This window comes from Drosophila guanche, unplaced genomic scaffold (assembly GCF_900245975.1).
Source record: "Drosophila guanche unplaced genomic scaffold, DGUA_6, whole genome shotgun sequence".
NCBI lineage: Eukaryota > Metazoa > Arthropoda > Insecta > Diptera > Drosophilidae > Drosophila > Drosophila guanche.
The window spans coordinates 3,217,071-3,244,410 of record NW_022995743.1 but is presented as its reverse complement, the minus strand read 5'-3'; the positions used below and the strand labels follow the sequence as shown (position 1 = coordinate 3,244,410).

General features: G+C 45.1%; 1 protein-coding gene across 6 annotated transcripts in view; it reads right to left on the bottom strand.

Annotated features, from left to right (window-relative positions):
* LOC117591197 (chromatin modification-related protein eaf-1) overlaps positions 1-27,340 on the bottom strand; it is a 66,419-nt gene that overhangs the window by 21,573 nt on the left and 17,506 nt on the right. For 3 of the 6 annotated variants that reach the window (XM_034284354.1, XM_034284340.1, XM_034284347.1), the window contains exons 3-11: positions 22,363-22,600; positions 22,057-22,298; positions 18,740-18,873; positions 18,346-18,678; positions 18,085-18,277; positions 16,529-16,653; positions 16,243-16,461; positions 16,032-16,173; positions 15,871-15,946 (exon numbers count right to left, since the gene is read on the bottom strand). In XM_034284354.1, coding sequence (XP_034140245.1) covers positions 15,871-15,946; positions 16,032-16,173; positions 16,243-16,461; positions 16,529-16,653; positions 18,085-18,277; positions 18,346-18,678; positions 18,740-18,873; positions 22,057-22,298; positions 22,363-22,600 — 1,702 coding nt within the window. Of the gene's footprint in view, positions 1-15,870; positions 15,947-16,031; positions 16,174-16,242; positions 16,462-16,528; positions 16,654-18,084; positions 18,278-18,345; positions 18,679-18,739; positions 18,874-19,085; positions 19,104-22,056; positions 22,299-22,362; positions 22,601-25,133; positions 25,539-27,340 lie in introns of those variants that run through there. The other 3 variants (XM_034284360.1, XM_034284371.1, XM_034284381.1) reach the window with 3 other exon arrangements.

Here is a 27,340-nt window from a genome sequence, read left to right as displayed (position 1 = left end):
TGCTCGCTCAGTCAACACGAACTTCCCCTCTGCTAGCTCCCTGATCCTGGGCACAGTCAATCCTCCTCCATCTCCTCTTCCTCCACATCCTGGCCATTTTCGGTTGGCTGCTTCCACCATTCAGTTAGCAATGGTTAATAGGGCTTAGGAGCTGAAATTATTACCTTGTTCAGTGTGAACCAAGCCAAATCGGATGACGCTGATGGGTTTGACCAGGATACACATTGCCATACTCCTCTCATTGTGTGTGTGAGTCCACTTGGGTGTGCTATTGCCTCGATAGACATTCGCTTAGTGGTCGATGTTCGTTCGATAAATGATCGATAAATGCCAGAGTTGCTTCTCCAAAAGCGAAAAAACTACATTTTTTATGATCTTTTTGCTATCTCTGCCCACTGTCCAGGAAACAGGAAAACTTGTTCAAAACCAATTACAGTCCAAATCTCCAGTGTGGCACATTGCCATTGCCATCGAAAAAGCAATCCGACTGTGGGCCTTCCACGAGGCTGCAACAGTCAGGAAGGCAGGACCGAAGCAAAGCAAAGTCATCGCCAAAACCAATAACAAAATAAACTCCAAACCCCAAAAGCCTCAAACCCGACCAACACCAAACCCCGTTCTGCCTTGAAAAACCACAAAAGGCCACCACCCCACCACACAGGCGGCCACCTCCTCAACCATCCAGTGTGCCCATCTCCCGTTCTCCCTGCGGACTGCCTCGAGACACTTCTGCTCCGCTGCCATCGTCGAGGACAAAACGCTGGCGATGAGATTTTAAAAGCCATTTAGAAAAACACCCTCAGACACAAAACAAATCCACAAAAATACCGACACGGATACCACAGGACCAACACACACAGATAGAGAGAGAGAGAGAGAGAGAGAGAGAGAGAGAGAGAGACTGAGAGAGAGAGAGAGAGAGAAGAGGAGCACTCACTCACACCCAGACAGTGGAAGAATAAGAGCAAAGCTTACACAAAAGTGGCGTTAAAAATGATGCGGAAACACGATGTTCGTCAGCGTCGACGGCGACGGCAACGACTACAAGGAATGAGCATGGAGCAGGGGAGAGACAGAAAGAGAGAGAGAGACAGAAAGAGGGAGGCAGAGTGAGAAGCCAAGAGAGAGAGAGAGGAAGGCCGGGGACAGTGTCGACAATGAGCCTTCAAGCGAAAACCGCTGCTAAAACTTCACGCTTAAATATTTTTCACACCACATAGCGACAAGTTTGTAAAGACAGAGAATAAAGGGAATGAGTGAGAGCAGAAGAGTAAGGAGTAAAAAGTAAAAAGGAGATGGAGGATGCATGGTGGCGTGAGTGAGATGAGGATAACTACGCGGCCAAGACTTCAAAATGGCACGAAACCCACAGGAAGTGCAAGGAATGCGCGGGTCGGTGAGTGCCAGACCGAATGACTGAGTGGAGTAGGACACAGAGAAACACGCGATGAGAGAGTAGAGGTAAGGTAAGGAGAGAATGGAATGTCCGTAAGTAGACGGCAAATGTCTAAATACCCTTTTGCTAGTGCCAAATGCCGCAGATGCCAAGCGAAGACCGCAACGAATTGCTCTAAAAGCTCAGGCTTTTACGAGACGAGATGAACGAAGGAGCAGGAGTAGGAGCAGGATCTGTTACTTGGAATGCCACACAGCAACAGTGGCTGGGGCAGCAGAGTACAAGAATACAACATAATGAACATGTCCATTTGAATGCCGAGCAGGGAATGCAAATGAATGTTTCATTCGGCTGAGTTGGAATGCAATGAATGCTCATCCACACTGAACACTGAACCCCGAGTGAATTGAGTGGCTGGCAACTGTCTGATGAGTATGTTACTGAATTAGTAGCAACTGATCTGAATGATCGTATGCCACAGAGTTCCTGCATTCTGCTCACAATATTCGTTATGCTCTCACTTGGAGTGTAGCGAGCGAGCTTAGGGCAAACGATGCCAAGTAGAGGAAAACGAAAACCCAAATCTAAACCGAAACACAATTGTTGGAAATTAAAAGGAAAACTTTAATCATACCCGCGGGCAGTCACACAGCAGCCAGCCGGATGGGGATGGGTGGTTTCGGGGGTATGGGGCGTGGACTTTGTTAGAATCTTGGGAGTTCGTTTGCAACTGTCTGAAAATACAACGAAACTTCTGCAAGTTTCCGGTCGTGTGTACAATATTCCGTGCTCATTTCCGCAGCCATTTCCTACTGCCCACACACACACACACACAGCACACACACAAAGGAAGTCCAAGTCCTGCCACAGCAGTCGCCAGCAGTCCGTTCCGGCCCAAAGAGTCCACCTAAAGGCAAAACTCTCAGACAATTGTTGTTCTTCCAAGGCGCTCCAAAGTTCCCAGCGCAACTTGGCCCTGGCTACGTTCAGTTTGGATCAAATCGAATCGCTTGGATTGTGTTTCGGGGCAGAGGGGGGACATGGCATGGCATGGCATAGCATACATATGTAGCGATTACTTCCCTCCCTCCAACCAAAGTGCAAACAAGTCTCTGTGCCCCCCCTCATAGTTGCATTTTGTAAAAACTTTTTCCGCCAGCTTCCTCTCCCTCTCTACTTTGGACCGACAGACGTCATAAGCTCCGGCGAAGGGGGAGCTGCAGGCGGAGATGAATTTTTGAATGCTTGCAGGATGCTGCGGTGGTCCTGTCCCTGTCCTTGTCTCGGTGGTGTCTCTGTGTGCAGATGGTTATGGCGGTGAGGCTGTGCGGGTTGTGTGCACAGGCAGTCAATCAATACGTCAGTTCAGGGCTCATCAAAAATTCCAATCACAAATTGGCAGAGAGCCGACAGAAGCGCACCATCATCCTCTATGTGTGTGTGTGTGGATGCGGCTGTGAGTCGGAAGCCAAGTCAAGCGCAGGCCCAAGAGCAGGACCCGCCAACCGCCCCCAACCCACACACACTTGAGTGACCTCCTGCTGGACGGATAGAAGGTGGGCTGCGGGGGCTGACCGGGGGGAACGATGGGTAAAGTGGTCTGGGCGTAGGCAATAATGGCATTTAAATGCAGGGTCACGTATCAATTTACTTGGTTATTAGTTACGAGGCGCATAACCTGCTCGGGGTCCCAGGTCCTGGCCCAACGCTGCGACTCCTTGGCCACTCTGGTCAATCCACTCTTGCTCTCTCTCTCTCTCTCCCACAGTCTGTGCCTGTGGCTCCCTCTCTCTGTCGCACTCTCTCTGTGTGTTTGTGTGTGGTGTGTGTGTGTGTTTGCCTGCATCCCATTTGATATGCCCACTTGGTCGGGGCCGAGCGACCCGCACTCGCCACTTGCCCTCTAACCCGATGAGCAAATCCGAGCTGAGCTCCTAGTTTGTTGCTCTTTTCGAACGCTTTGCCTGCGCTCATAACGGACACGGCTTTGTGCTAAACTGACAGCACAGCCAACCCCGGTCCCCCCCTGCACCCAGTTGCACCCATGGAAGAGAGAGGAGCGGCAGCAGGAACAGCTTTTACCACATTCGAACTGACTCGAAAACTTTTTTCACTTTTCAAGTTCTCACTTCTCTGAACTGCACTTTGCGCCTCACTTCGTGTTGCTTCGTTCGCTTCTCTCTCGCTCCTCTCTCTCTCTGTGGGTCACTCTCTCTCTCTCTCTTGTTTGTTGCCATCTCCCTCTAGCAATATGCTAAGGCATCTCCCACTGGTGCTCCCACTGGTTGCACTTTCGTGCACTCAAGAAGCAGCTACCACGAAATCTTTTTGTCGAACCAAACCCGAACCAGCAGAAGCCTTCGTTGTTCCATTTGGTTTGCAGCTGCGAGAGAGCAATACGGACAGCAGAGACAGAGAGCCAAAGCTCTCGTCGCAAGGGCATTAGGCGAAGGTGGGTGGAGGAGCAGTAGCGGCAGCAGCACCAACAGGAACGTCAACAGTACAAGCGAAACAATCTGCGATACAGAGATACTACCAGCGATGCACGGAGAGAAATGATCGAGCAAGACGTTGGCCAAAAGTTAAGAGGAGACTTTAAGGAATCTTTTTAATTGGAAGAATCTAATTTTCTAAAGAAACTTATTACATTTATCTTCAGCTTCTACAAGAGTCAGCGACTAGAGTTAGTTCCTCACAGTGTACCGCATACAAACCCAAAAAAGAGCCACAGCCAAGAAAAAAGCGGAACAAACTGTGTGCCGTGCCTGCAATTCGTGGGTGGGGTAGCCATTGCTTGCATCGATAGCCTGATGCAGGCAGGCAATGAAGCTTTTTGGTGCACTCTCCACACAAACACACCCACAGGTACCTAGGGGAATACAAACAAACACACGCACACACAGCTAACACACAGCTATATACCATAGAAAAATACAGGGCCGGAGAGAGAGAGAGAGAGAGAGAGAGAGAGGAGTGCTGGAGTGAGCTGAAAATGTACTGCGCCGCCACAACAACAAATCCCTAAACAAGCAACAACCAACATTGCACAACTCAACTTCCGTCGTCAACACCAACATCGATGGCGGAAGAGCCGACACACGGTTCGTCCTGTCCCGGCCATGCCCTGCCCTGTCATGCCATTCCTGCACGGCAGCCATTCCCCCAGTCAGGATGCTCCCTCCTCCACTTTGGCCCCTGAATGTGACTCCTGCTGCCGTTGCCGTTGCCGATGCTGCTGCTGCTGCTGCTGCTGCATTCTGCATATAGAGCGGAATTTCCGGTCTAACCTCACAGCGCCCAAGCGGAAATACAAGCGGATTAGCTTTTAGATTTATATACTAACAAACACCGATTAGACAGGTGGGGTGTGGGGGTTGGCATAGATGTAGCAGAATGAAGCTTTCACACACACACACAGATGGGGGGGGGGGGGAGAGAGTTGAGGGAGTGAAAGCTTCATTCTGCTACATGATTCGGAGAGTTTTTGCGTGCCAGAAACACATTTCCCTGCGAAGTTGGAGAGAGTAGGGCCAAGATAGAGACAGACAGAGAGTGAGCTAAAGAGAGACAGAGAGAGAGAGAGAGAGAGGGAGTGCTCTTCCCATTCTAGTTGTTGCTGTTGTTGTTGGCTGGCATTGCATTTTAGTGTTTCCTGCTCGAAGTTCAAATGTGAGAATATTTTCCATCGATGAGCTCCGCTCTGCCCCCTCTTGTGTTCTGTTCTACATGCCTTTTGGTCCTTTGCTTTTTCGGGTTTTTAGTGTTCATTTTTCAGATGCCAGCAACTTTGGGTTATTTCCCAACTAATAGAGCCAGCAATTCACATCCTCTCTCTCACTCTCTTTCGCCGCCCCGCCTTTGAACTTAGCCAACAAAAATTCTATGACATATTTTTACTTGGGCCCAAAACACCAATTTTGCACAGACTTGCAGTTAGCATTGGCAGCTGTGTGTCTGTATCTGTGTCTGTGTCTGGGCTGGGAGGGCTCCAATTTCGCATAATCCCAGAAAATAGCCAGTTCGAATTTTGATTTGCTGATTGATTCATTACCGACGGAGATACAATTTTAACTTCATTTGTGGGCGACTCACAAAAGAAATGTGAGAGTCAGTTTGGCAGCAGAATTTCCTGGCAATTTGTGTTTGCTTTACATCTCAATACGAATTTCGTTTAGGTACTAAATGGTTGGGTTTGTGAAGGGATACAATTTCTAGAGAATAAATCTGTACTCAAAGATCTTTTTATTTAGCAAATTTCTGCCATCATTCACTATCTGTCGGCGCGCATAAATAAATGAAGGAAAGTTTTGTGGCGCACACTTAATTAAATAAAAATATGCGCTATTTTAGTAGTTTATTTATTTAACATCATTTGAAAACTATTCCCATAACTACTCGTAGTGCTCGCTATTTGAAACTTTCAGACATCTCCCCCCCATGGGGTCACACATCTGCCACGCCCGCACAAATCACAACTCCCAGACTATTACTCCAGATATTCACTCTGTGTATACAAATATAGCCATCCAACTGCGCTGCTTCTCCATCTCTTCCTGTTTTGTTTTATTTTTGCTGGCTGAGAAACTTTTGTTGGTGTGGGGGGAAATGGTGAACCACCTTAAAAATTGCAATGAAAGTCGTCGTCAAATTGTCATAAAAATGCGATAACTTTGTTTTGTGTTGTTCCTACGTTTTGTTATGCCTCTCCACACCCCACTCCGCCCTTCACCCATCGCCCATCTGTCTCTCCACCTCTCCCCTCTCCCCCCCCCTCCCACCACTTGGGTGTTGTTACTGCTTTTGCCGCTTTGCCAACTACGAGGAGAGTATGATAAATTTTTACGATGCTGCCATAACAATAAACCGAGCTTCGGCTGGCTCTTGCGCTTGGCTCTGGGAATGTTGGCGGGGCGGGCATGTGAAAAGCGCGCGTGGAAAATGCAGAACGTGAAAAACTAATAAAAATCTGCTCCAGCGGGGCGATGCTGGAAAAACTTTTATGCACAAACCACGCGCTTCATCACATAAGGAGAGAGAGGGGCTGGCTGTGTGCTCAGTGCAAATGTGAAAAGTGTAAAAATACTCGCAGCTCAGGTGCAGGGCACAGTATAAGAGGGAGGCGGGGTGGACTGGCATGTCCCCAAAGGGGTGATATGGGGGTGCAAAGTTGGCTCCCTTTCAGCATAAATGATTTTTGTGTTCTACTTCTTCTCACCTCCGCAAGTTGTTTGCTTCCGCTTTAACGTAAAAGTTTTTAAAGCCCAAATGGGGACAACAAAAACGGAACATTCTGCTTGACAATGAACGATTATTTTTCTTAAAAGCGTCAACTTTGATTAACAGTAGCAGGTGGCGAGGCAGTCTCAACCGACTGGGATATACTCTGTCAAGGAAAACAGGAACGAACCCTAGCATACACGTCATCGCAGCGGGACACACAAACAACAGGTAGCGGCAATTGCTTCTGTCACTTCCTCTATTAGACTCCACGTTCCTTCTACAGCCTGTTTATTCAACCAAGTCACGAGCTGTGAGTCCTGTTTAGAGGAACTTTTTAGGCTTAAGCCATGTGCATAGACAGCCAACTTGAAGCAGCCATCAAACCATGATAATAGTCTCCCCACTCCCAACCAGTCCCTGTCCATGTGGGACTAGAAGGCAGTCGAAAAAGTTGGACACGTTGAGGGTGCGGGATTTTAAGGAGATGTGGGTGGGACTCACGTTGTTTGGCTTTGGGATATTTTTGGATTTTGGTTTTCCAAATGGATTTATAACCCCTTGTGTGATTTTATAGGCCCTTAAGCCATTGTTCAAATAACCCAGCATGCCAAGGCACCATGCCCAAACACAGACACACACACAAACTCTTCGCTTGTTGACTGGCTGCCATCACTTGCCGGCTCTGCCTGTACCCTGCACCCTGCACCCTGCACCCTGTTCCTATTCCTGTGGTGCGTATACGTATCCTTCTAATGATATTTGAGGAACGGATGTGTATGTAAAACCAATAATAAGACGGCCGCACACAAGGGAGCACGAGGATTCCGACTCGGCTGTTGGATGGATGGATTGGATGCATGGATGGACGATGTGTGGCTGGATGGGTGTGGCTGGTGGTCTGTGTCAGTTCAGGCCGAAATGGTTTAACAAGTGGTGCGTGTATCGATTCAATTGAATTTGCAAATGTTGTTGTTGCCCACTGAGGCATGAAGTTTCGTGCCCAGCACCAGGGACCAGGAACTAGAACCAGAACCAGACCCAGACCCAGAATCTGATCCAAGCTACTCTGAGGCTCAGTGGTATCCTTATCATGCTCATACCCAGCGCCATGCCCATACGCACCATCATCATCGTCGGTGTCCTGAGGCCAGCAACATATTTGAAGTGCTCGTATTTGGTGATGCATGTACCAATACCAATGCCACTTGATGTCTGTCTTTGGAATGGAATTAGGGGGTTGGAAGATACACAAGAACAATGGGTAAGCTTATCTAATGCCAAATCCCCTGCGTATGTCAGGCTCAAGTACCCATACCCCACCCAACGCGACCGAACACATTTTCACATCGGTAAAAGCGCGTTAATTTAAAGAAGAAACGGTTATAAATGCCGTTGTACAACAGCAACCAACATGCGGAAAAGCAATGGCAACAATTCAATTAAAATGCCAAAAAGGGGTGTTCGGGTTGGGTTTGGGGGTAATTTGGGCAGTGAAATTAACCCCTATAAACGCATAATATGCTCAAAATGATGCACTTAAAAACGCATTAATCAGATCGCCAATTATGCCGGACGTCTGTGCATGTTTTTTGAGAGCGAGGGAGAGCCACAGAGAGAGAATCGAAGCGAAAAGAGAGAGAGTGTGCGGGCACAGGCACGTGCTTGAAAGTGCGTGGCATAACGCAATCAATCTTTTTGAAGAGTAACGAATGATGTGAAAATGGAAATTAACAAGAAAACCAACCACCGCGGTATGCAGAGCAGTACAAGCCAAGTCGACACAGAGAGAAAATGTTATAAGTAATAATAAAATGAACATTTTTACTGGCAATTAACAAAGTTATTATGCACACAAAATACTACTAATTTCTTATACAATATTCAGAAAATGCAAAATTTATCGTAAATCCCTCAAATTTATCTCAGAGCAATATAATCAAAGGAGCTTTTGGTATTATTAACCAATTTAATTAAATTGTATCGTTGAATTTCTCTCAGTGCAGTCCACTTGAACCCTCTTTTCACAGAATTCAAAGCACATAAAAGCTTTCGTGTCGTCATTAAAAACTGTTTTTGCTAATTAAGTGCTCAATTGAGCATTCAATTTCACACACAGATGAAGAGTGAGCAAGAGGAAGGCTGCAGAACACAACAGAGAACGAGAGAGAGAGAAAGCAAACAACAGCAAAAGCTGGGCAAATAACCAGAACAGGCAACCGAAAAGAAAATCAGCAGCAGAGCAGCAGCCGCAGCAGAAGCCATAGCAGAAACCAGAACGCAAACGGTGGTTGGCTCTGCTTTAGAACTCTCTCTCTCCCTCTCTCTCTCTCTCCACCAGTCGCTGTTTACCCTCTCCTCAAGCCAACCACACCACCTTTCACACAAGCCAAAGGCAAACGAAACGAAATGAACGAAAATATAACAAAGTTGGTTTATTTGCACAGTTAATGCAAAATGATTCCCCAGGGGAGAGGTGAGGTCTGTGGTGCGACTACAGTGGAGACTGCCTACGAACTAAATGAGAGTGCGAAATTAAATTTGCAAGACTTATAGTAACAAAGCATAAAAATCTCTACTTTGGGTCAAACATCTGCGAGTCTCTAGAATCTTTACTGTACCCAACAAAAGAATCAGGATCAGCAGCAACATTGCTGCCAGACCAACATGAAATTAGAAAAGGAAAAGGAAAACGAAACCCAGCAGAGTAAAGGAGTCAGAGCCCAGACCAGAGCCAGGTCGGCATAAGGGCAAACATGATTCAATAAAATTATGTTGCAAAAGTATGCAACAGAAACAAGCAAACAAAGTGATGAATAAGGGAAGTACGAGAATACACACACACACACACACATCCATGCATTTACAGGAGGCAAGAGTGCTGAGCAGAGCTTATAGAGTAAACAGTTATTCCCTGCTGAATGAGAATGAATGTGAAGTAGCAACAAAACCACGAGCCAAAGGCACTGAAGCGCACGGCAGCGGCGCGGCGGCTGGCACACCAAAAGAAATGAAAAGAAAAAGTACTTAAAAAGCTCACAAGCAAATATTTATAACAGTAAATCACTTTGGCGCTTGCACATACACAAACAAACAACAAGGGCAGCGACAGAGGCACTGCCAGAGTAAAAGTGTGCAGGAGAGAGACAGAGAGAGAGCGCACACAAGAGCGAGGGGGCAGTGCAAAAGTGCAATAAGAGAAGCAACAATGCCAACACGAAACTTGCGCTACTCAAATGTTGTGCTTAAGCACTGGCGAAACGAAACAGCCGCGACATGGCTAAGCTCTGGGCTTACCCAACAGACACTTGGAGGCTTCAGGGAATTTTGATTTTCGAGAGGAGAATTATGGAACAAATTTGATTTCTGCTACACTGTAAAACTACTAGTTATGTTCAGATATATTAACGGTAAAAATCATGGGTACCTTCGTAAAAAGCTTATCTCTCGGAGGTTGCTGCTCTGCCACCAAAAGACACGAAAACAATTTTGATACACTGTAAAATGTTCTATAGAGCGACTGCCAAAGGAGCTGCTTTCTCGTTTAGCCAGTGCTTTTGTGTCTGGGAAAGTCTTTGCTCGGGGATGCGTGGGTGCAAGAAAAACCAGCAAATATTTAAATTCGTGCGCTAAAACACACAATAAAAGCGTAAACAAATGCAAAGTAAATATGGCGGCAGCCAAGGCGGTAAGGAGGCAACAACAGCAAAGACTGCAACAGAGCTGGCAGGGCAACAGGGAACAGCGAGGAGGGATCAGAAGAAATCACGTACTATAAGTTCAGCTCTTAGCTCTCAAGGCTTATGGCATTCGCTATCTACTTTTGCTGGCTCCACCCTACCCTTTCATTTAGTTGCACTTTGGGGTTGATACAATTCAAAGTCACTTTGTGTTTGTGTGGATGCGGGTGCGAAGGTTGTTAAAGTGTTGGCTTTAGTTGTTGTCAAGTTTTTTAATTAAATTTGGGGGTGCACAAGCAGAAATAATGGTAAAAACCTCGAAAAAGAAGACCAGAGGTAAGACGAGACAGCGATAGAGAGAATGGGAGAGCGAAAGAAAAGTTTTGTCCCCGAAATTAGTTGCCAACAATGGGATTATCTCTCTGCTGTGAAACTTTTCCCTTAGATCGAAGATCTTATTAGCCAGGCCAATAAAAACCTTTTGTAAAATGTACAGCTCGTATTAAGATATGCAAAAACTTGTACAAGAGTTTTAAATGCAGTACTTTCGGCACATCAATGTTGCAGCTTCGAGGGAAAAACCAGCAAGGAGCCGAATGGGATATCTCCCACTCTCGCCCTCTCTCTGCTCTGTCGATGCCAATTGTCGAAATAAATCCATGGTCTGGTTGAAATTGAATAACAAAATACAGAAGTTCGGAATGAAAAACCCAATGAACAATAGAAAAGCGTAGAGTGGGGTCTGGCAGCGCACCCAAATAAATATGTTTAACCAAATTGCCAACCAACAGAAGAAAGAAACGCAGAGGAAAACCCACCCCGCAAGAGGAAAGAAAAAAGGACAAGTCAAGCGTAACATATTTATTGACGTTGTGGTTGCTGGACCCGGACATGGAAACGGACAGGGATACGGAAACAGAGCCTGGACCTGGGGCACACACACACACACATCGGATTTCAGTTAGCTGGCAAAGCAGCAGAGCAGCAGGCAGCAGGCACAAAAAACCCACCACTAACCACTGACACCAGCACCACAGAACACAACACAACACACCCACACCCACACCCACACCCACGTCAGAAACCACGGAATGAGTGGCACTTGCAAGTGTGGTGTTTATGTTCCATACATCAGGGGTTTATGGGCTAAACGTTTATGTGTCTGGCAACAACAAGCTTTTAAAGGGTTTCCACACACACACACACATACGGACTTAGGACCCAAAGGGGGAGGCGGGGAGGTAGAGTAGTCGATGCTGACGCCACTTGAAATTTCACTTACACCCAATCCCCCCCACACACTTGATGTGTCTCTGTGTGTGTGTCACAGTTGACGTTGCACACTTCGTTGACTCCCAAAAGACGCCCACACTCAAAATGGTTGACCTCGGTCGCCACCCCAAACCACCAGATAACTCGGTGAGGGTGGAGGAGGAGAAGGCGGTGGGAGGGGTACTACAAAATGTATTTTATCTTCATCGATTGCCAGAATTTATATCTTTTTTCATGCCACATCAGCGTTTTATATGCACACACACACACACGCACACGAACACACAGATGTCTGTACATATCGAAAGAGAGGAATAAAGATTTAGTGAAGCTGTTTCCCTCCCCCTCCAGAGTTCGTTGAGGTTATGTGCTGACAGCTAGAAGCACCAACATATGCATATCCTCGCCGGCTGAGCAGATAAATCAGCTGTGCTGCCCAGCAGATGATTACATGGGGATGAAGTTGTAAGTCGCGTCGAGATGCTGGAATAAGATATACACTCGTACAGTGTACACCATGGACATATGGACCACACAATAAACTGCCACATTATGCAAATCAATATCAATGCAGAAGATGGATGAACACTGTCGATGGTGGAATCAGTTGGATAAACAGCAAGTGGCAGCATGTTTATAGGTACATTTATCATAAAACATTCCATAAAAATACTCTATTTCTAGTGCTTTAAGAAACTTCCTTAAAAATCACAAGCACTGCGGCTGTCAATTTGCATTTTATATTCATGTTAATTCATATCTCTACACCGATTGTAGACAAGCCTCAAACCAAAAATCATTTCACTTCGAACTTCATTATTCTTTTTCCAATTTACATAATTCCTATTTTACATACAGACCCCATTTTTCGGGAGGAACCTTTCAACTTGCAATCATGTTTGCCAATTATGCAAATGATGATGCGACCCACTGTGCGTGCAGGCAGAGCCACTGTGGGGCATAGCTGGGTAAATACTCTCCAAACACTTGGCTTCGTGTTTACCACAATTTACTGCGACTCGAGTTAGCACAAACACACAAACACACACACAGAAAGCAAAGAGAGAGAGAGAGAGAGAGAGAGGGCTCTGGCAAAAATGAATGCACATTTTTTGCCCACAATTTCCTGGCAGCAAGGGGGCAGAAGTGTGACAGAATGGGGGTGGGGCGAGAATGGGGAATGCGAGCACAATAAACTGATGGGACGGTAGGGGTCGGTGTGGGTCGGGGGTAGGTCGTAGCTTGCCACAAGCCAAATACGAGTCGGTGTCTGGTGCTCGACTTGCCTCTACCCTAACCCTACCCTAACCCTTGCTTATGCATTCATTCCTGTTTCTTCTCGTTTCGTTCTCTCTCTCTTTGCCTTCATTCTATATGTATGAATATTTGAGTGTCTGTCTGTATGTGTGTCTCTGTCCTTCTCTGGGTGTGTGTGTGTGTGTGTGTGTGTGTCTGGAAAGTGTGGCAATAAAAAGGATAATGTAACTGTTATTCTACGCAAAACGGAAGCGAACGAGGCAACGCTGCAGGAGGAGGAGTGTGCGGCAAGCTGCAACCAAGTGTTTGAAATATTTCTGTGGCAAAGGTGGCAACTTGGGCCCAACAACAAGATGTGGGCACAAGTAAAAAAGCACAACCAAAGGCTGCACAAAAACGAGGTTGGGTCTGGGTCTGGGTCTGGGGTGGCCTTGTGGTGGTTGCACACTGAAGGAGTAGGCAGGGAGTGCGCTGTGGCAGGAAGAGGATGCGGTGCTAGGGAGTGGAGTAGAGTCCTTTGCTGAGTGACTGACTGAACAAGTGGCAACGAGGAAATGACTGCCCCGTGGCAGGCAGGGGCCACCACTGACAAGAGTCAGAGAGCATACAAAACGAAACGAAACGAGACGATACGAGACGACACGAACAAAAGTGCCAAAGAGCGAAGCCGGAAAATTGTGTGGAAATTTGAGCTTCTTTTGAAATTGAGGCCGGAAATGACACCCACACGTCCCACTCTGTGTGAGAGAGAGAGAGCTAAAGCAAGAGAGAGAGAGCGAGAGAGCGCACACAGACAGACAGATGGAGAGAACCTAAAGGGGGGAGAGTACAGTGAGCGAGTGAGTGCGAGAGAGATGTCTTCCGTGCTGCTGCTGCTGCTGTTGTTGTTGTGTTAAGCAAAATGTTTGCGGGTGCAATAAGCGTAAATTCAGTGGTTTTATGTTTACTTATTCAACTCCTACATAACCAACGAACGACCCCTCCCCCACCACACTCCCACTCGTTCGGTTTGGGGGGTGGCACAACTTCATTTTAGTGGCAGGAGGAGCTGGCGGCAGGCAGCTGGCAATATACTTTTTGCAAATCGATGCCAACTCCTTAAACGGTGGGTTGGTTGGGATGGCTAAATGTGGGCGGACTGTATATTTGTTGGGTGTTTTTGGGGGGGCGCCTGCTACTGCTGCAGGAAGCGTGTGGCAGTGTGGCATGTTGAATGGGTCTTGAGTGTTTTCGTATGGTTGACAGGATAACACGGAGTAATTCAATTCGAAATACTTTATGCTGTTGCTTTTATTATTTGTGCTTTCTCGTTGGCTCTCTCTCTACAGCTACCCCCCTCTCGCCACCTCCCTCTTTTTATTCTTTATTTGCCACCTCTGCTGCTGCTGCTGCTGCTGCTGCTACTGCTTTACGGATTGCTGTTGTCGGAAGTGGCATTTGTAGGTGGTTTCTGTGAATGTAGTACTTGGTATATGTGTGTGTGTGGCGGGAGCGGGGGGAGTGGCAGAAGGTTTCCTTCCTCTATCTGTATCTGTGTGTGTGTGTGTGTGTGTGTTTTTTGTGGTTTCTCTGTTTATTTATTTTTATGATGTTTCCTTTTTGGCATTTTATTGAAGAAGTTTACCGACGCCATTGCTCTTGCATAAATAAGTGAGAGGTGGGGATGGAGCCAAGAGGGGGGAACGGAAAGGCAAGGCGGAGTGCTAACAAGCACACAATACCCCCCACCACAACCATTGCAATTCATATATAATCAATATTTATTACAACAGCTATAGGTCTTGGTTTATGGGTACATGAACCCCGTCCCAGTCCCCTCCTGCCTCCTGCCTCCTGCCTACCGGCCACCCACTGTGCTGTGATTGGGCATTTAATCAGTTGATTTCTTATTCAAATTGAGGATTTTTTTTCCCCTTTATTTCCTTTGCTTTTATACTGGGGAAATGCAATTAGAGAAGCTTTTTCCGAGATTGCTCTGCCACATAATGGCTGAGGAATGGGTTTGTGGCATTGCCCACAAGAGTATTATGTTGTACAGCGTTTTCCAGTGATAGAAATAAACTTAATTAAATACAATCAATATTCGAATTTGAACAGCTTTTAGATGGAATTTACATATGGTCTTCGGAAATAGTTGAGTCCATTGGGAATGTTTCTTTTCGTCTGGAATTAGCTGGAATTTTCCATCACCCTTTAGCACATTTAGTTAACAATTAACTTCAAGGTTACTTCTGCTAGGTGATGCTTTCAGAATCAATAAGTAGTCAAGAATTAAGTAGCTATAAAGTAGGAGGAAGAGCTAATCAGCAGATGGTCAGATTTGAAAATATGTTCTACATTCCTGCCATACAACAAATAATTTCATTAAAATATGCCCACCCATTAAGACTTGTTTATGTGTGACAGTCATTGGTAAACAATGATTCCCAATCAATTAAGCAACAACTTTGGAGTAATCTTCGTTAACTTATATCTGTGTGCGTGTTTTGTGCACAAAACATAATCGATGACAGGACTACCCAAAACCCATCCATGATTAAACATTAACAAAAAGCAGCAATTAACAATTGTATCCAAAACTCTAAGGCTGTCCAACAAATTGACATGCCACCGTGCAGCATTGTGTGGGCAGTTAGCTGCAAATGCATTGAAAAGAAATTCAAATGAAGGGAGAAGGAAGCCACTAAACAGATTCCCCACAAATGCTCAACTCTTTTGTGGCAAAATACAAACTAATCTGCAAATGCTGCCCCAACGCAGAGCCATGCAACCCAATACGCCCGATGCTGCCCCACCAATCCACCCGACACACCCCACGAACAAAGGGTTCCTCTTTTGGGGAGGGCAGGGTGCTAAACGAGCTCGGAGAACGCTCAACGCTCACGAGTTAAGTGAAACCAATTGAGATTTATTGACGCGAATTGGGTTTCACTTGAACCTGCTCGCCCTCGGGGCGCTTGAGGAGCCTCTCGCATTACCAGAACCAGAACCAGATCGGATTCCCCCACAGTTTGGTGCCACAGCGGCATAGCGCATAGAGACACTTACCTTCTTTTGACTTGTCGTACTGCTTGGGCGACGTTGTCTTCTTGCCTGGCACGGGCCTCAGTGCATTGCTGATGAGCTGTGTGTGGGGGGTTGGGAATTGTAATATAGACATTAGGCTTAGTGGGGGTTACGCTCTCTCTCTCCTTCCGTGTGCTACTTACAATGCGATCGGAGCGCTCGCCGCAGGGCAAACGTGCCACTGCGGACTCGGGACTGTCCTCTGGTGGCGGCGGCTGGGGCACCCAATTGTAGGCCCGCCTAGATATGGGCACCCCAAAGCGGTCGTGCTGCGAGGCTTGTTGTCTGCAGAAAAGAAACAAAAATCATTAGTTGGGCTGTACATCAGAACATATTTGCACTCTGATCTCTCACCTTAAGCTCTCGTAGCAATCGAGACAGACGACGGCATACTCCCCATTCTCCAGCAGCAGCCCGTCATCGCTCTTTTGGTGCTTCACAAAGGGAAACTCATTGACGGGCAGCGCTCTCACACGTTTCCTATAAGTCGTAATGCCGCACAGGTGGCAGTTGTAGTCGTGCCAATTGTATTTACGTTCCGCCGGACTCACGCTCGGACTTTGCGCCTCATATCTGTCAAGCAATCAATTAAATATAATTAACAAATGTTCTGTTTATGGAATGCATTTGGTGGACTCACTTGCGCCACTGATTCAACATGGAATGATAACAGAAAGTGCAGACCAAAGCCGAATTGTTGCGCAGCTGCTCAGCATTCGGCAGAGAATTGTGTTTCAGCAGCAGTGGAAAATATGGTCGTGAACCCTGAAAAGGTAAATAAACTCGGGTTATTTCAATAACTTTAACTTGCGCTTTGAATTTGTGAATTAATTGATGAAAGAACTGGCTAAACCTCGGGGTATCTAAGATCATCTTATCTATTGCTTAAGATTCCTATAGTACATCCTGTTGTTTGAGTATTACAGAGTTTAAAGACTGTACTGGGCCTGTTTAAATGGATTTCCATTGCTTTCATTGACTGCCGAGAATAATCGAACACAAAATATTCAAAAACCAAACCCAAAAGCACGCTGAAGCACGCTCAAAGATTCACAAAGAACAAAAAAGTAAAATATAACTCTAGAACGTACATAATTTATATTAAATTAAATTGTTAATGAATGCAACTAACGTGATATATTATTTACTATGATATCTACAACGGATGTACGCCATACCCGAGGGCTATCTAAAACAATCATATGACATTTGATGCCTCTATCTAATCACTTTTAATGGATACATCAACGCTGGACTATCATTATCTATACTGATTGACAACGCTTGCGGTTTGTTCCCTTTCGGAAATCCCTGTCCCACCTATCAGAAAATTACATGTTTGCCAAGGCGTTGTGTACAAATATTTGTGCATACAGAAAACGTAATCACAGCAGATATGTGACCCGAATCGAATGGGTGGAGTCTTGTGTGTGTGTGTGTGTGTGTGGGTGTGTGTGTGTGCAGTGCAGCCGCAACATTCAATTAAATGGCTCAATGTTTAAGGACGAAGCTTAACCCAAAAGCCTAAGTATGACTGATTGGGGTTTGTGTCTATTGAATATTCCTAAATGTGTCGATTTTGAGATACATTTCCCTCAATTAGAACTGCAATCAATTGGAGTGTGGGCTGCTGGCAAGCGTATTTTGATATGTATCATTTGCTAACTTAATCATTTCACATAAATTTAAGCCAAAGCAGCAGCTGCATTCATAATTTCAATTGCAATTTCTCAAACAATTATCTGTCGGTTGGCATACATTTCAGTCTACAAACAATGAATTTTACATTTGTTTGATTAATTGTACAATTTTCGGATACAAAGAAGTTTGGGCCCAAGGCGAACTCGGCTTGACATGATTATGTTACACTGTGGCAGCTGACTTTAAGGGGATTTTACTTATTAATGGATAATAAATGGATTTGTCTTTTGGTCAAAGAAATGACAATCCATATTCTTTGAATGCCAAGCAAATATATTACAAACTTTGCATAAATTAAGGTACATTCTTCATTGACAAAATTCGACACTGTAAATTTTACTTATTACAGACATGCCAACGCTGTTCAAGACTCTTTTTGTTCTTTCTACAAAGGCTAACTCTCATCCTAAGCACATTTTCTTTCGCTATTCATAGCTGTAACAATTCTCTGCACTTATAATAGTCTATTCCAGTCGAACTCTTCAGAGACTCTACCTCTTTGCTGGCATAGAGTACGCGAGCTAGTGTAAGGTCCGAGTGTAGGCCGCAGAGGAAGCAGTAGATTGATGTGCTGGCAGGCGTCGACGATGATATGGATGGTGTGGAGGGCGGTGTATTGATGCTCATGGCGCCATGCCGAGATCCGTTCGGTGAGCTGGAGGTCATCATGGGCGAGGGAATGTTGTATCTGCAAAGTGAAAGTAAAACCCAATCAATAGAGAGCTCTTTAAGGCAAGAGGGGGCAGGAGAGAGAACCTTCTGTGCTCTAGGGGCACGCGTTCGGCATCCATCGATTCCCACTGGCTGGCCAAGTAGTCCTTGCAGTCCTTGCACGCCAGCACACGATTGCTGTTCAACTCGTTGTTGTTGTTGTTGTTATTATTGTTGTTGTTGCTGTTGCTGCCAGAGCTGATGCTGCTGCTATTGTTGTTAATATTACTATTATTATTATTGCTGGTAACGGCAGCGGCGGCAGCGGCATTGGCCTTCAGGCAGGGAAAGTGCATGGCATGGGAATTCATATGCTCCGCACTGGTCGACAGCCAATCCATTTTGTTAGACGGACAAAGCACTTTGCAAATGGAGCAGCTGCACAAACGGAAAACAGAAAAGTCAATTAAAAGACAGCAGAAGGAGCGCAAACACTTACGGATACTGTCCATGGCCATTCTCGATGGCTCCCTGGCTGGAGCTGGGCGAATTGGGCCGCGAGTCGCTGCGTCGTATCTGCTTGAGGTCGCGTGCCGTGTTCGAGTTGGAATTGTTCGAGTTTGTCTCGTAGGGCTATCAATGGAGCAGCAAGCAAATGGGTATGCAATTATTAGACAGAGATTATTATAGTATATTGTTTATTCTATTAGCTATTTCTGTATTAGTTCTAAGAGTATCGCGCACCGACTTTCGACTGGTGTTGCGGCAATCCCCCACGCATCTACTCTCAACCAAGCAAAGGCAAAACTGGTTCGCGCCTTATCTAATCGTTGAGACGAACGTACCGAATTTTATAAAATATTTTATACAATTGATTTGCTTTTCAAGGAGTAGCCACTCGACTATGACTGGCACTGGACTGCCTACGATTTGGCCGTTAGAACCGACTTTAACCGGTACGAACTGTGTTCGGTTTTCACTTATCTCCCTTCGATTTGCGACTTATATTTTCACTCAGAGAAAGAGAAAGCTACAGCGACAGAGATAGAGATAGAGAGAGTGAGCGATTGCGTGCATGCCCACAAATCTTCTACAATCAAAAGGCTTCTTATCTGTTGTGGCGACTAATTACAATCACCGTTGAAGTTCAAAGTTGAGGCCCCGCACACCGAAAATGGATCACTTGTGGCTGCCCATTGTGATTTGACCGCCTCTTTGGCGTTCTCTTATGTGTGTCAACACTGTTCGAAAATTTGAATTTATAGTGGGCGCTGCTCGAGTGTCATTCAAGTCAAAGTCAAGACATGAATTCAATTCATTGTTGGCCACTTCGCAACTAATTGTGGGAAGAACGAGTGGGCAGAAAGAGAAGTCTCAAACAGAAAACAGAAAAGCGAAGAAAAAACAGTAGAAGAACTACAGCTAGAGTTGCCCAAAGAAGTATCTTAAGTGAGGGAATAGTTCTGGCTAAAACGTTTAAATGAAATTTGTCATATTTTTCATTGAGAATTTCTTCTGGAAACCTTTGACCCAGCAGCCACTAAAAGAAGAACTTCCCCGCTCCTTTATGTCATAATGTTATTTACTTTTGTAGCGAGTTGAACGACTGCAGCTACTGTTTGCTGACATTTACGAGTATAATCCTTAAACATGTGCTTACTGGGGGTTTCAGAGACATAGATATGGCTATGTGTGCTGCGTATGGCTTTACAATCTAAACATTTGCAAATGAAAGACCCTGGAGATCGTAATGCAAATAAAAGTGGAGAAAAAATAATAACACACAAAAAACAAAAACAGTAACAAAAACACAGACACCGAAACAGAAACACAATAAAACAATGCAAATGAAAACATTTCGAAAAGAATTATTTAAATATTGAGTTGAGTTGAGCTTGGGTTCTGTTCTTGCTAAAGCTACCCCCTCCCCCCCAACCCCATTGATAAATATTTACATTTATCTATATTTAATTTTGCGTATTTCTGTGGCTTTTGTGCAAGCAAACGAGTTTCGAAAACACCGCCAGACCGCCCGACCGTCGGATTGTGCAATGACCTGGATAGGCTGCGAGGAAAAAAAAAACCTATATACCACACTACACATAGTAGATATGTGTGTACATATGAAAATGGAACAACTGCCTACAGCACCTGTTCAAAGATGAGTTATTGGCCCAGCACGCTCATCAAATAAAACGGAAATTCTGTTTAATCAAAGTAAACATTCATCGAAATGGAAACTGAAACTGAAACAAATACCTGAAGCCATTCGCTGCAAGTCATTCAACCCTGTGAATCAAGGTCGCGTTTCATATCAAAACTAGATGATATTCGAATACCTAAAGGTAATCCCAATCTACGTCTGACACACAGGAAACAGCAGAACCAATATCCAAAACTATAAATTACAGAATAAAGAAATCTAAAGACAAATTAAGCCATTCCATTTGCACTTTAAAGCAATAAACAAAGCTGTTTTATGTACTACATATACGTATGTACATATTTACATAAACGTGTAATAATATTTATAGTTATGAATCCGAAGCAACTGCCATAAAGAAGACGGCTAATAAATTATGGCAGAGGCGACGTTCAGTCTTTCAAATTTGTGGCACAAATTAAACACAAAAGCAAAACAAAACAAGGCAAAACTAGAATGTTAAAACAATAAAAACAGCAACAACAATCGGCTATAAATATAAAGTATTTAAGTAGAATTAACAAAACAGAAAGAACAAAAAAAAAGACGAAACAAAAACCGGTTCAAAGCAGATGCCTGGAGTATACAAAATAAAACAAAAACTGACTCCCGACTCGGACTCGGAGTCGGAGTCGGACTCGACCAAGTCTACCCAGTTTTTTCTTTCCTTTCTGCTTTTTGTTGTGTGTTCTCTATGCAGCCCACGATCTCTCGGGGTTTGTTTATACAATGATTGAGGCTATACCTCGCCGCCACCTTCGTTTATTACTTGCTCCCACTGCTATTTATTTATGTGTCCTTCTCGGGGAGAGACCCGCATGGAGAGCGGCGCATGCATTGCTGCCGTGTGTTTTCCGGCCACTATCTAATCGCTTTTACGTACATGTGTTGACTCAAATTGCTTAGCATGCTGACGATCCAAGTGGCTGCCAAGCACGCTCCAAGCATAGCTGCGAATGATAAGGCAAAAGAGCTGCACCCACTCTCTCTCTCTCAGTCTCTAATTGATGTGGCGGTGCGGTGCGGCGTGGGGCCTTCAAAATGAATTACTCAACAATTCCAGGTCGTGAACCAGCCATCATCTATCTGGCAGTCCATATTCCCAGACGTCCCACCACCACCACCCATTAATGGGGGGTTATCTGTGCCCGGGGGCACAGAGGGCAAATGGGTGGCCGCTAATCGCATGAAATGTTATCGCCGCTGGACAGCGCTCGATTGCCGCTGAAAGACCCGGCAGATCGGTAGCGAAGCTCATCCCCGCACTGCTCCTATCCAGCAAGCAGGCATTTTGCTGTAACAAGTGCTGTAAGTGCCACACACTATCTATTATCTCTCGCTCTCTCACTCTCTGCCTAGTAAATTTCCATGTTTGCGCACTTTACCGATACGCCGGGCAGCATTCTCCATATAGTAGCCACATATGGCATACGGCATACGGCATACTGCATTATTTATGATCTCGATCGATTGTAAGGCACAAATTGTTATTGAGAATCGATTGCGATCGATTCTATAAACGGATGGGCAACGATTATACCGAGTGCCAGGTATTTCCCAAGCTTATCCGATAAGAAGTAATCATTCTCCCCTTTGCCATTGTTTATCCTTACCCTAAACCGCACATTGCTGGTGGAATCTGAATTGGCCACCGACTTCTCTGATGGGGAATTGCGACCACCACCAAAAGGTGCCATCACTCCACTGGAACTATACAGCGCTGTGCTGGACTCCAGCGAGTGTCCGGCACTGGGCGAGCCACCCACTGGGTGCGCTGTGACTGCGGCAGGCGGCGGCCCACCCTCGGCCAGTCCACTGTGCTTCTCATTACAGCTGGAGCAGACCTGGACCATGCCTGGAGCGGGAAACAATTTTGGTTAGATGTGCGGCACACAAAGGCGATAATGGAGTGCACTTACCCTGGGGACTGATGGGACTAGCATTCTTGTAGACCTTCATGGTCTTGATGAACGGATAGAAGGGCTCCCGCTCGGCATTGGGGCAGCAGTAGACGAGTCGCAGCTGTGACGAGGGCGTGTCCGTGCCACAGGTATAGCACACAAAAGTCGTTCGCTCCGGCGCTGCTGCTGCTGCTGCTGCGGGTGTCGGACGTTTGCGCAGCATATAGGAACGCTCCGATTCCGGTTTGTGGGATGCCTGCAAGAAGATACAACAAATCACGATCTCACATTAGTCATTCGGTTTGTAGCTGCTTACAATTACAGTTTCAATTAACAGGCTTATATAAGCGTAATCTTGGGTGTGAAGCATACAAATATGATTCCATTTAAAATGAATTAGCACCGTGGCAGCAACGATTTTTAGCAAACAACTGCTAGGTCTCAGACCTTTCGGCTGTAACCAGGCAAAAGGTGGAAGCAAAGAAAAGCTACTCCTATTTATAGTACAGATTACACAAACAGCAAATAAAGTCTAAAATGGGCTTCTCTTTTGACCTCATGCCAACCCGATTTGCAGTTCATTCGCTGTAGAAGCTGCCGACACATAAACGACTTTGATGAATTACATTTCGAGTTGATTGATGGATTGACACGAGTATGAATAAAACATTTTATGTTGCCATCTGGCAGCGACTACTCCCGCCCATTGCTGCCACATGGGGGCTCGAAACGAGATGCACAAGCAAAAGCTGCAAAAGAGAATATCTGCGAACGGAAAACCCATTTTAAAGAGCTCTCCAAATAACTCTGTGATTACCCGCTCAATAATTTCACTTCCTTCACAAACAGAACACCCCGCAATGCGTTGCGCATACGACCTGTCAGTCGATGTGAGGATTATGGACTGCCGTGGGGGCGTGGGTGGGGAGCAGCCCACCATATTACGCAGACGTCATTTGTGTTTGTACAAATTAATATACACAATCTGGTCACCCAAGCCTCATGGCTCGTCAACAACAATGATGGGACGGCATTTGTCATATTACGTATACGCCAAGTGGCTTTTCGCCAAAATGATTTGAATATTGTCATGTACATAAATGTAGTCGCTCAACAAATCTTTACGTTTTGTCATCTCTTTCATGGCAACCGACACAATTCATGGGTCTATGCATGAGCTGCGTATCTTTGCATACAGCAGACAGCTCAAAAGTGGACAGACGGCAGGCAGGCAGAGCATTTCATTTATTTTATTAGGCACCGAGCAACAATTTAATTGTTTGTTTACTTTCCTCATTTCATTTTGTGTCAGATTTTTTGACATTGATAGGGGCGCGCATTTCGATTACACAATAGCGCATGGATTCCTTGTGGATACCAATTTGTGTCTGTATACCAGAGTGTCTGTCTGTCTGTCTGTGTGTCTGTCCGTCTGTTTGTCTCTGTTTCCATGTCTGTTTCCATTTTGTTTGTGTGTTTTGTCATGAGGCGGCTGTGCTCCACACACTTTCGCACACGCTTTGCCTCGCTTCGCATCGTATCCTATCACATCGCATCAATCTGGGACGGACGGACAATGCCATGTCATCCATATTTATTGATCCAATGCCTCGATGGCGTCTCTTTCGTCTCTTGCTTCTGTTCTGCCCATTCTCCTCGCCCCCCACCGATTGCCACTCTTATATAGCTGTCAGTTGGCAGTTGATGGAAAAACAAATTCGTCATACATCTGGGATACCCAGTACATGGGCGCGGGGAGTGCCACAAGAGCCATCTATTTTTTGCCGAGAGTTGAAAAATATTGCTTAATTATTGCAGAATTATGCCTCTACCGCGTTCCATTTAAATGTTTTATCTTTTAATAGCTATTTTAATACATTAAAAATTACTTCCAAATTCCAAATTACTGAGTAAACCAAAAGTCGACTTGTTTCTGATTCGATTTTTCGTTCGCTTTTTATGTTCGCTTTTCATGTTCTTGCCCCTGCCACAAAAACACATTTACCCCCCTCTCAACCAACAGTCAGTTCTTCTTGTTTGCTTTATGTTTGTGCTTTTCATGCCCGTTGATAAGCCGCAATGGCAATGGGGGTCATGACCGTTTAATAACTTTTTTATGAACAACTTTTTTCCCTTCTATCTCACTCTGTCTCTCTTTTAGTTTTTCATAACTTTTGTTTTGTTTCGTTTGTTTTTTTGTTAATTATAAAGCATAAAATAACCCTTAGTGATGGAGAGAGCTGGCGGGCAGGGGGCAGCTGTGTTTTTCTCGCTCTCAACTTTTAGCAACAACTTTTCGCAAGTGGAAATCAATAAGTAGCCAAAAGTGGAATTTATTTCCACTAATTAATTTATATTTTTTTTTGTTTTATTTGTGTAGTGGGGATTATCAAACACAAAAATAAAAAACAGTTCTCCAACATGAATCATGTTCAAGTTTTGGTTTTTTGAATGTTTGCTTTTGGCATTAATTTGGGTCAATATTGATTGATTGCTTGAATGGTTGAGTGAGTGCGTAGTGCCTTGAAGAACGGTTTCCATAACAGGCAAATGGCATTGTTATCTATCTGTATGTAAACATTATTATTTCTGCTCCAAATGAGGTTGGAAATGAATACTTTGGTTACTTATTGAATACTCAAAAGTATCTTCATTTGTCAGGAAATTCGACCGGATGGCATCGAATTAAAACTACTTGAAATTATTTACAAAATAATCTTTTAAACTTCATTTATCCTTGCACGTTGTCAGCATGTTTCTTGACACAATGCGGCCCGGCCCTCAATTACCTTTTCGCTTTGCTGATCCTTGAGAATCAGATAGGTTTTTAATTTCCTGTATTCCCGCCAGCCATTCGTATCCTTTGGCTTGAAGCTGATTCCTGAATTGGGGCTGTTGGTGCTGTTGCCACTGTTGTGGCTGTTGCTCTCATTGATGCAGCAATTACTGTTATTGTGGCTGTGGCCGTGGCCGCCCTCGCCCACCACAACGGTGAGATTTTGGGCCATTATTAAGAGATACACAGAGAGCGCGCGTTGGATGGGTATCCCCGGGGATTCACTAATCACTTTGCTGTTGTTGTACTTGTGTTTGTAAACGGTTTTTTGTTTTTATGTGAATCATTTTCTTTGCATAATTTCAATTGTTTAATTGTTTTCGATCGAGTTTCAATGAATCACATTTGATTAAACACTAAAGCTGCTGGTTGCCGCTGCTGCTGTTGGGGTTGTTGGCAGATTAATTAGAGTGGATTTTTCTCTTTCTCTCTCTCTCTCTGTCTGTTTGTCTGACAGTCTGTGGTGGCAACTTAATTACAACACGAAACAAATTAAATTTAATTGAAACTGATATAAACGTTCTCCTCCTGCTCCTGTTCCTGTTGCTACTACCATCCCCTCCCTGCTCCACCCTCTTCCTCTGTGTGCAGTTGGGCGTGGATAAAACGCGAACGCGACGACGGATGACGCTCATGATGATGATGATGCATCCGTATCCGTTTCGTATCCGCGGGGTGCTCTCTCTCTCTCTCTCTCTCGCTCTCTCACACCATCACTACGTGCCACATGAAATTCCGCGCAAACACACGCGATCAGTGTGGATGCAGCAGATTAAGAGGTAACTAATTATGCATTACATGCAACATGCCAGCTATCAGCGTCAACATCCATCCCCATTCCCGTTGGCCTGATGGAAGTGCGCGGCGCGTTCATTAAACCCTCCTGCTCAAGGAGACACCCCAACCCCGCCTCCTCACCTGTTGCCCACTTTCCCTCCGCAATGGTAATTAAGCGGGCGGGGGGCACAAGCCACACGAAAGGGAACGGGAACTGGAACTACAAGTGCCACTGGAGTGCCCTGGTCCGCCCCTCTGCCACACACCGCAGACAATCATTTGTCGGGCAGAGCGGAAGGGCTGCGAATCGTGCAAGAGATAAAGACAAAAGAGACAACAAATGGGCAAACTTGTGTGCAATTATTGGATAATAAAAGATTTGCGTTGGAGTGAAAGTAACGGAAAGAAAACAACACGAGAGCCATCAGCCACTGATTAGAGGGGGGAATGGGCGGAGACTCCTTTGCATGCCATGGTAGGGATTCATTTAATAACAATTAAAGCTTTTAATTAAACGAACTACAATTAGGCAAAGGCATGCGGGATTATTCATTATCGTGTCAGCTATAATTAGACAATGGTTTTCGGTGCATATACGATTTTATTCGAGCATCCTTCGTGTATGCCTCATCAAAAACTAAACCCGATTGTACTCCTTGGTGCCTTTGTTGAGTCAAATTCATTGATTCAATGGCAAATAGTAGACACCCTCCAGCTATGTGGAATGTTGACTTTGTGGCCACAAGCTTAACCTTGTCCGCCCACCCAAGTGGGTCACAGACAAGGACACTGCGAAACGAAGAGCCAAGAGAGGGCGTGCCAATTACTGTTTGACCCACTTAAGCGTCAATGTGCGTGCTCCATTATAGAGGGTTGGGTTGTGAGTAAGAGTACGTAGTTGTTGTTGTTGTTCTCAGGCGATATAAATCATGATTCGCACGCAAATAAATCACAGGAAATAACCGATAACAAAATACATGGAACAGGAAAAATTCCTCCAGAAGAAGTAGAAGTAGAAGTAGGGGTAGAGGAGGAAGTAAGAAAGCAAAAGACTGCACATGAAACGGTTTATTTATAGAACGGTACACACACACAAACACGCAGAGCCATACAAGAAACGCGCAGAAAATGGCAAAAACGCCCGTGTTTAAAAACGCTCAAAATAAAAACGGTATTTGTTGCTGACGTAGCTACTGCTGCTGCTACACTGCTTGTTTGAGGGCCTTTTTTACACGGACAAGTCATGTACATACACATGTACTTGTACTCAATTGCCCCCCCTGTAGAGACACCTAGTGGCCCCAGGCAATTTTCCGACAGGTTGGAGTCACAAGAGTTCAAAAATAACAACAATAAACAAAAAACTGAAAAACTACAAAATAA